Below are 10386 nucleotides of genomic sequence, written 5' to 3'. Positions count from 1 at the left end.
CGGCACACTGAAAGGGTTTCTCACCCGTGTGGATCCTCTGGTGGGTTATGAGGTTTGCGCTCCGGCTAAAGCTTTTCCCACAATCCCTGCATTTGTAAGGTTTCTCTCCGGTGTGAGTCGTTTGGTGTCTACTAAAGTTTGAACCATCACTAAAGCTCTTCCCGCATTCATCGCATTTGTAGTATTTTTCTCCCGTGTGGGTCCGCTCGTGGGTGATTAGGTGGGATTTCCGGCTGAAGGTTTTCCCACACTGGGGACATTCATAGGGCTTCTCACCCAGGTAGGTGCCCTGAAGGCCTATGAGCTGTCCAACCTCCTTGCCCTGGGATGGCACCTCTCCATGGTCCTCACCTGGGCCGTTTCTCTGGGGACCCCTGGAGCCACAGTCCCTCTCAAAGTCACTTTCCCAATCAGACTGCTGAACGCCTTCCCCTTCAGGCATTTCTGAGAAGATCTCATGTGACTCCACCTCCTCAAATATGTCTTGATTAAAGTTCTCCCCATTTTCACTCTGGATCTCAAAATCTGAAATAATGAAGAAAGACGTACAATTTAGACTCAATTCCTTGTAATTATGAGAAAAGGAAACCAAAAGGGAAATCCTAAAAAATTCAACATCTAGTGAAAATAAAGAGGCTAAAGAATCCTTAAAATTTTTTTAAAACCAAGTTTACTTCTTTTTAACCAGTTATCTAGTTGCCAGGCCTCAACCTTTCTGGTAATCACCCAGAATTTCTAAGTCTTAAAGCTGTAGGTTCTATGTCTCCACTTGTTTCTTCATTTAGAAATGAGGGCAAGTTAAAATTTGAAAATCCTAATCGAAGGAATGCAACAGGGTATATGATAACCCCCAAAGCTCACCCATGATGCTTAGTAGGTGCTCAATTCAATTCGATACATGAATAAGTTTTTTATTGCTAACACAGAAATTTCTCTAAAGTTCTCCTTTCAGAAGGAGCTTATATAATAATCTTGTGCACTAAAATATGTCTGGTGTTTATCTTATTAGCTGACATGTAAATAAGACACAGACAAGAGGACAGCACCCCTGCAACAAGGACTCTAGCTGTCTATACAGATGACTGGAAACTAGCAAGTGGGCAGTTCAAAAAGCCCTCAATTTTCTCTGCAGTGAGAGCCTACAGGTAGACCTCGCATTGGTAATACAAAATGTCTACCTTCCTAGAATCTTTATTTCCAGAACCTTGTCAAACCCTCTACTGCCCAATGCTTATCAAACACGTGGGCAAAAGAAATCACTGAAGCAGACTGCTGGAAGAATGAATATACACCCCCTTCCTTAGATTAGAGACTTTAATAAATCTGTCTCAGGATTAGGCCAGAGCAGCAGAGAGCTGTGAGCCTGGACCACATTGTTCTGACCCCAGAAAACTATGTTCATTGAACTGTGTGTTAGTTTAATGGCTCCGGCTGACAGTGACGAACACTCTAAGGAGAATCATTAGAAATTAATGGCTGTCAAGAACATTAACACTGCCAGGAAGTTGTTGATGGCATTGTTTATACCCCACCATGTCCACTTGAGGAGCCTAAGGAGGACATTTTGCTCTGACCAAAATACCAAAAAGCTGCTCTTCTGAGCAACCAATTTGTGACTGCCTCACGCCTCTGAGTGTGGCTCAATTTTGCCTTGCCTGCTGGGAAGCTCGGGGCCAAAAGCTCAGAGTAAGAACACTGGATGTTTTCACAGCATGCTATTTGTATTCTTTCATTTCATTTTTTCCCTCCCATTATTTTCTTTTCTACTATCATTTCCTTGTGCATTATTTCTATAAGACACTTTCAGTTCTTTTTTTTGGAATTCTGTAGCGTATATAGAAATAAGTCAATGATTTATTGATAAAAATGATAGAAAATTATTCCTAAGCCCTCAAATAAGACCCCCTGAGAAAGCAGATCCATCCATAACAGGGCAGGCAATTAGCAAAATAATTACACAAAGTCCGGTTGACATTTCCATTATTAAAGCTTATAAACAATTTACAGTTAAATGCTCAATTCAGTGATTATTAGTTTCTATAACAATGTAAATTTCCACTTATGTGCATGGTAAAATTTGACATGTATCTTTCAGGCAGAACCTGGGTTCCACCTATGCCTATAAGTGTATTTAAACTTGCAAAATAGGCATGTAATTGCATTTCTTGCTCACACTAGCATATATGCTGCTGGTAATCTGTGAGCTCATATAATCGCCCTCCGGCCCCCTCCCCCAGATCTCCAGGGGATGGATGTCAGTATGAGGGACCTAATGCAGGCTTCCGCTTGGCCAGGGTTAGTAGGTCTGTGCTTCAACTTCCTGCAACAGTGTTTTGCAAGTTTCTAGCACAGAGCTCTGCTATCATAACTCTTCTAAAAGGTGCTGTAGGCTGAGGCCCTAATTTATTTTTTGCAAGCTAACACAACCAAAAATATTTTTTTGATAACTCTAGTAACCATTTTCTTCTGAATAGGAACATTAGCTAATAAGGGTGTCACTGCCTTAAGATCAGAACTGGTATGTTCTGGAATGAGCTCAGACGCAACAGGGAAAACAAACTCAAACTTCGTTTTAGTGAGATTAGGAAGAGGATAAATTTGCAGACACCAATACATGTAAGGGCTTCCAAAAACAGCAGACGCTGGACAGAAGCCAGTGAGGGAGGAAGTGGGTGAACAAGCATGGAAAATAGCATGTGGGAGGAGGATGGTACTCAGGGGAAGCAGACCTCAAAAAGCTCAGGCAGAACATCACTTCCTGAAGGTAAGGAACGCACCCTCAAGTTCGACAGTGCACTTGAAGACTGGGGTGGGCAGGACTGACTTCCTTGGTTCAGAGAAGCAAAGGGGGCGAGGCTACGACCAGAATCACACAGATGAGCCACGTGAGGAAAGAGCCTTTGACTCTCACGCGTTGAGCATGAGAATTATTAGTTAAATGAAGCCACCATCTCTGCGAGGGAAGATCACAAAGCAGAAGTTAAGAAAGAGCGAGACAACAGAAAGATGAAACGTGAACTGGCAGAACTCAGGAAAAGAGGGGGAGAAATCTAGAGCAATGAAGACAGATGTGAAGAAACACAAAGGAAAACAGACGTGGAAAAACTAAACCAAAGGAACCAATACTTCAATCTATAAAGGTATAAGAACAAGAATCCTTGAAAAGTACACTGTATACCAAGGAAAACTAACCGAGAGTGGTTAATAACGAGACTGGACAACAATGCAAAAAGATCAAATCACTTATGTGGAGGAAGGAAACCAACTGGTCTCAGATTTCTCGACAGTAACACTCAGTGCCAGTAGGTAGTGCAGCAGCAGCTACAAGGTACGCAAGAAAAGAAAATGTATGCCAAGGATTTTACGTTCAACAAAAATGTCCTTCAAAATAATATTCAATGTAATTGAAAAAAAGTGCTATTGAAAAACTCATAACTTCCAGTAAGTTTTTAATACAAATCTCAGGATTCCACTGATTAAAGGGACTGAACAGAAAAACAAACAAACAAACAAAAACCTGTATTACAAGTATAAAGTTTAGAGACAAACAGCTTTGGATGTACACAATTTCATGGAATGCTGTTCATATGAGCCCTTCTGGAGGAAACTAATAGATGAATTTCAGTAAACCAAGAGGTAAAGGGAACTCTAGAGCAGAGATTGGAGATGAAAACAATGCATTTGTTATTTTAGAACGAAGTCTAAAACCACCACGGCGGTTAGAGTGACAAGGGAATGTAAATGTTATACAGTGATGTAGAAATGACACTCTAATGAAAACTGGGGTTGGGGGCAGAAGATGGAGTATAGGATATACTCACTGATTGCCTTAATACCTGGGACCTCGAAGGATATCATTTAAAATTGACAAATCATGTAACTGAAGTATAAATGTCTTTAACTATGGAAAACAGTATGGAAGTTCCTGAAAAAATAAAAATAGAACTACCATGTGACTCAGTAGTCCATCTTCTGGGTGTATACTGTTTCCTAAGGAAAGAAAATCACTATCTCAAATAGGTATCTGCACCCCCATATTCACTGCAGCATTGTTTACAATAGCCAAGACAAGAAGATTCTTAGAAGTACTATTAAATTTCTGATGGTCTAATAGGCAAAAGAATAGTTTCTTGATTTAATGAGTATTTCCCTAACTTGTAAGGTTAAATTTATTTTGTGTAACTTGAGAAGTAGGGATCTCTTTCTGTGTAATTTATGAAGTAGGGGTCTAATTTTACTTTTTTTCAAAATGGCTAGACCACTGTCCAAATGCCACTCGTTGAACGGTTCTTGAATTGCCACAGGACCTCTTCCCTCATGGGTCAGAAGATAAAAGCCACAACCATAGCTCGGTCTAAACCAGTGGTTCTTGTATTTTCCCGCCCTTGACACATACTCTCAACTCGTGTGCACAGCACATTCCTGTGGCTATTCACAGGGCTGTGTGTTCCCCCCGCCTAGCCATTGGGCTCCTCTTTCTCTCCCGTGCTAGAAAGCATATCAGAATGAGTGTGAGGAAAACTGATGTCAATATGGGGATAAACCTGAATTTACTGTAGCTTGCTTAGAACAATGAAACTGGTCACTAACTGTGGCACTTTAGTGTGGGTTAGGTTCAAGGTTCTCGTAAAGCCCCTCCCACCTGATTGTGACAAACCGCTGCATCTCAACACTATGGTCAGAGGCATTGGTCTAAAATACAGAAGTGACTCCACACAGCTTCTGTCCAGGTCAGGCTCTCCCATCGAAACGCTGCCCTGAAAAGTCTACTGGGAACCTGATCAGACCCAGTAGTGACAGGGAACATTGTTCCACCCGAGCTCCGGGTGCTTGAAAGACTAACTGCTGATAAAAACAGAAATGAGTTCTGTTATGAGTTTAAATGAATGACGGCCAAACATTTTACAGTTATAACGTTACATCTCTCTAAGAGTTCTGTATGGTATACGTTTCAAATACTTAAGTGGATTCAAAGTGATTTTGTTTTGAAGCTGAGAATTGTAGCTTTAGAAAGACATATATATCTTTACAACTGTCCAACACCTTCCACTCCCCTTCTTGTTAAGAAAGATGAATGTTATGTGTTCGTTTGTTGTTAAGGGAGCATACTGCCGGGGCAGCAGGCTCCAGATAGGTAAGCTGTTGCCTGTGCCCACAGAAAGCCAGATGATGCCGGGGATGGCTGGAGAGGTCCGCTGTGACTCTTGGGCTCACCTGTTGGAAAAGAGTAGGTTTGAAGCTGACAGTCTCCATTTCTCTGTAGTACAGATGAAGAAGAACGAAAGAAAAGAAAACAAAAGTTCTTTGCCTTCTGGGATTTTATAGGTCCCTAGAAAAAGAAATAAAACAAGTATTCACAGAAATAGGTAACAAACAAGATGGACTATGATAAAAAGCCAAGAGAAGAAGAATCCAAATGCTCTGGAGCGAAGACTCCTATCAGAGGTGATCGGAGATGACCCCAGCTGGGTGGAACCGGGGACAGGGAAGAGGGCCTGGAAGTAAGGACAGCTTTACGGAGTGAGTGGGTCTCCAAGGACGACCAGGATGTTATCACACAGGAACAGGACAAAGCCATTCCCAGTCAAAATTCAGGAGCACAGATGAATGCTAGAAAGCTCAGGTATGTTCAAGAAACAGCAAGACCAGGTCTGAATGGGGCAGGGGCTACAGCAAGAGAGGCCTGCTCAGGGCCATCTGAGCCCGGTCCCATAGGCCCAGGGGCTCCAAGAGGAAGGACGAGGTCACACTTGATTTGGAGACACTGGGGAACTCAGAGACTTTGAAGCAGGAGAGTGCCCGATCACTCAGGTAGGAGTGGAGCCGCTGCAGTGGAGGGGAAGGAGGCTGGAGGCAGGGTCCCTTTGGAGGCTGCCGCGAGAGTTCAGGTGAAACACCAAGAGCCTGAATTAGGGCTGGGGACTAAAATGTCCTTGGTTAACATAGCGAGAGAGGAGCTTATCCCTTAACCTATTAACAGAGGTCCAACTTTAATCAGAATGATAAGACACTTTAACTGTGAGCACCTCGAGGTACCTGCTAGTCAAATATTAAACCACCGTGCTGAGTAAATGTGTCCAAATGTCATGAGCTGGTCAAACAGAATAGCGGTCAGGTGGTCTCATGCTGCGTAAATATTTGAGAAGGGATGACAATAACTGCAGGGACATTTGTTAAAGACCAACAAAGATGACCTGCAAGTCAGAAGTCAGGAGACTGACAAACCCGTGCTGGATGTCCCAAGAGAGATGAAGGCACGAAGCCCCCGCAGCAAGCCAGGTTGGGAGGGCTGTTGCAGTGGGTACCTGTGATCACCTGAGACACCTGCTGAGCTCTGACCCTCTGCCTTGTGATTTCCTCAACCAAATAACAACCCCCATAGCCTCTCCTTAGCCCCCAGCCTGTCTGGCCTCTTGGCAGCATCCAACTGAAGACCCTAACGTTCATTACACTTGTCTCATCCATCAGAAGGCAGGTAAACCAAGTGTTTAAATAGGATTTTGTATTTGTTTAAATAGGAAGAGTAAAATTAACAGTTATTTTCCAAGGCCAAAGAAAATCAGATGCTTTGCTTCAGATAAAACCTAGGATCTACCACACACACGTGGAAGCGAGCAGACTGGAGTTTGACTCCTGGCTCCACCTCTTAACAACTGTGGCCTCGAGTAAGGGCTGATCTTGCTGCACTTCCGTGTCCTCGCCTGTAAGATGACAGTCCTGCCCACCTCACAGGATTGTTAGTGAGAGGAGCAGGTAAGGTGCCCGGCGCAGGGCAGGGCTCACAGGAGGCCTTCAGTGGCAGTCCTTTAGTCCACAGGACGGCCTTCCTCACATCTCCCAAGTCTCTGCAGGTCATCACAACCTTGGCCCTGTCCTTTCCTTGATTCTCTTCCCAGTGTTCTGAATCCTTCAGACTAGATGCTTCTGACTTAATCCCCTCTGTCTCGGTCCTCGTCTGCATCCCTTCCTTCCAACAGCCCACTGGGAACTATCACTTTGCATCCATCACAGATGAGATGGCATGCGTGAGAACATGGGTGCTGTCCTCAGACCCAGGAGTTCGAATCTTGGCCCAGTTCAGCCTCATACTAGCTGCGCGACCTTAAGGGAGTCACTGAACTGCTCTCGCTCTCTCTCAAGGTGGTAGAGTTTCTGGGAATTTTGCGTATTAGATGCTAGGCACACTGCCTGGCCCACAGAAAGGGATGCATAAATGTTAGTCATCATTACTGAATCCTTTGTCACGTGTCCAATCTCCTCTCCTTCCTCTGCTGTCCCCACCTTGGCCCAACCCCTATCACTGCACACCCGATGTCTAAGTGGCTTCCTGGCTGCTCTCCTGCCTCTAGCTTCTCCTCACTGTAATCAAACCTACATCCTGTTGCCAAACTCAGCTTCCTCCCATGCCCCTCGGGCCCTAGTTTAAGAACCTGCTGAGGCCAATGACAGTCCAAGCCTCCCCCCAAACTCTGCTTCCTCCCACTTCCTAAAAACACACTTTCTACTCCAATCCGCCAGACTTTCTTACTGTCACCTGAACTGTGCCATGCTGGGCCACCTTTCCAAGCCTCTGCTTAGCACAGCTCCTCTCAGATGCCACCCCTTCTGCCTGCCCTGTACCTTTCCAAATTCTACCCCAGCCTGCAACATCTGCTCAAGTGCCACAACCTCCATAAAGCCTTCCCTGACCTCTCCTCTCCTGCAGTTCTCATCGGCACACAGGCAGGCATTTTCCACGGTCCTGAAACAGTCCTAGGGGCACAGGTAGATCATAATTAAATATGTGGTGATCAAGGGAGTCCAGTTTACAAGTGAAGAGCAGAATGGAGGCAGAGCAGTTAAACGGTATGCCTGGGTCCCACAGCGTATTAGTAACACGGGACAAATACATTAGCCGTTGCAAAAAACTCAAGTTTGTAATTCCTCTTTTAAGAGCCCAGCGTGACTTTATACCACAGAAAGTCCTTAGTTATTAGCTAGTTTACTTGTCATTCATCTTGATTTCATAAAAATAATCACTTTTTAAAAATGAGATTTGGTTTTTCTAACTGCCAGATGTTTAGGTGTTTATTGCACAACCCAGCCGGGGTCGGGGGGGTGGTTATAGGGTCTTCCCCCAGCCCTCCATTAAGCTTCCCAACCACAGAAGTAAAAACCATGCTTGCTAAGCACATGCAGCTCCGAGAGTACTCCTCTAAGCCATCTCCTATACTGAAATTCTGGAACTGTCACTGCACACAAGGGCATTAAAAAAGGTGATAATGTGCTGATTGCCTGCAGACAGCGTAGAGGGATGGGGCTGTCCCCAACTCTGTCCCGGATACCACCTTCTCCTCCTCCAACTCGAAGGGGTGCTCCCACCCTCTCCCGTGAGGTTCAGCATCTCACCACTGTCCCGAAGGGTCTGGGTCAAGTCTTCCACCAGGGCCACAGCCTCCTCGCTGCTTTCTGGCCGATGCTCTTGCAGCCAAGCCTGAATTTCTCTTGGCAGCATGGTCAGCATTTGCTCCTTGGTGTGCACCTCTGGCCTCAGCCAGCGCCGACAAAGCTCTCGAAGGCGGCCGAGTGCCCCCTGCGGCCCTCCAGCTGCCTCCTCGTGGGGGCTGCCCTTGCCAGCACTCTGAGGAAAGGGCTCGGATTCAGGGCCATCCTCCTGCAGCACAGCTTCCTGTACCCAAGAGTCATCCTCCAGGATCATGGTAGTGACTTCTTCCTCTTTTTCTTCTTCTTCTTGAGGCACCTGGACTAAGGGGCTCAGAGGAGTGGTTACTCTTGGCACCTCCGCAGCCATCACCCACGTTCTTGGAACAGTCACCCCAGGCTTCTAGCCTTTAACTTGAGTCTTCTCCAGCCAGGCTCTCTGAGAAGACACCTCCCTACTCAAATTTCAACAAGTAGCCCAGCTGAGAAATGAGAAAGGAAGAGAACCAGAATCAATAAGTAAACTATCCTAAAATGATCAAATTTACAGCAGCCCGGGTCAGGCTACCAAGTAATTTTTATATCTATCTGCAAATCAACACAAGTTTCTTGTCTCTCTTAAAGGAAAAATGGCTTATTCCTGAAAACCTGCATCTCTCTATGGCAAGAGAAGTTAAGAAGAATCAGAAACAAAATATACAGCACTTTTCTTTCCAAAAGACCAAAGCAGGAGCATAAGAAATTCAAAGAGCTTGCAAGAAGAACCCGGGACTGGGTTATCTTGCCCTAACTCAGTTCACACTTGCTGCAGAGTGAGTGACCTTGACCTTACAAATCAGTCACCCAACCTCACTGATCACCTAATAAGCAGAGATAATAACACCTATCCTTCTTATCTTGCGGGAACATCTTAAAGATTAGCAATGGATCAGATGTCAAGAAGCTTTGTGCCTCAGTGGAAAGAAGGCAATATCTCAACTGCATTATTACTATATTTTAAAGTATGATGTTTTAAAATGTTCATGCTCTTCAATCCAGCCTTGGCCCCCTCAGGAATTTATCTTTAAAAATAACCATCTTTGCAAAGAGAAATTTATTTGTAAGGTCACACAATCATAGCATTCTAATTGCAAAAAAAAAGAAAACTGACACATTAAAAATCCAGCAGCAGGGGAATTGTTAATAAATTATGGCACATCCATACAGTAAAATATTAAAAACTACATTGATGTAATAATGGCTACCTTTGGGGGGTAATGACTGAGAAGGAACTCAGAGGAGCCTTTAGGGTGCTGGAAATGTTCTATATATTGATTTGACAATGGTTGCACAAGAGTATACATATGAAATTTAAGATCTGTGCACTCTGCTGTATTTTAAAACATTTTCTAAATTATGCTGACAAAGATTATTAATCATTAATCATTTAAGATAATCCTCATAATATTATAATTATGGATACAAGCAAAACTAGCAAGGCATTAAAACCATAGAAACAATTCCCTTTAAAAATGAACAATATACACAGGGAAAAAAAAACCCTGGATGGAGATCCTGCAAGATGTTGAGAGCAGTGAAGTGACAAATTATTTAAAGACTATAAAAATGAAAAAATATTTTAAAAAATCATTACTACATCATACTCAGATAACGACTCCCCCTCCCCCCAAAAAAGGGAAGAAGAAGGAAAAACTTTTTAAAAGAACAAAACAGAAATGTTAGTAGAAAAACCGAAGCTCCCAGTGTGTATTTACAGTGACCAGAAGAAACTCAGGGATAACAGAACTATTGGGAGCTCGGGAAAACTGTTCCTAGTAAAGCTAATTCGCTGTGACCTGGGGCATGACACGCCCTCTCTGAGCTCAGTTTCCCCATCTGTAAAATGAGCTCCGCAGGATGTCGTCCAGTGTGCTTCCAGTCCAAACCCTGCGTCCCCGGCTGAATGTGCAAGGAGCTCTCCGTTGG

At 44.1% G+C, this 10386-nt stretch overlaps 1 protein-coding gene across 1 annotated transcript in view; it reads right to left on the bottom strand.

Annotated features, from left to right (window-relative positions):
• The window catches only part of ZSCAN2 (zinc finger and SCAN domain containing 2), a 10556-nt gene extending 1747 nt beyond the window's left edge, over positions 1-8809 (bottom strand). The window contains 2 exon segments of the mRNA XM_025049915.1: positions 1-525; positions 8389-8809. The exon segment at positions 1-525 is cut by the window's left edge and continues 22 nt beyond it. Of these exon segments, the coding sequence (XP_024905683.1) occupies positions 1-525; positions 8389-8791 (928 nt within the window). The 5' untranslated portion in view covers positions 8792-8809.
• Between the last annotated feature and the right edge of the window lie 1577 nt (positions 8810-10386).

This window comes from Pteropus alecto, unplaced genomic scaffold (genome assembly GCF_000325575.1).
Source record: "Pteropus alecto unplaced genomic scaffold, ASM32557v1 scaffold60, whole genome shotgun sequence".
NCBI classification, from domain to species: domain Eukaryota; kingdom Metazoa; phylum Chordata; class Mammalia; order Chiroptera; family Pteropodidae; genus Pteropus; species Pteropus alecto.
This window is presented reverse-complemented; position numbering and strand designations above follow the sequence as displayed.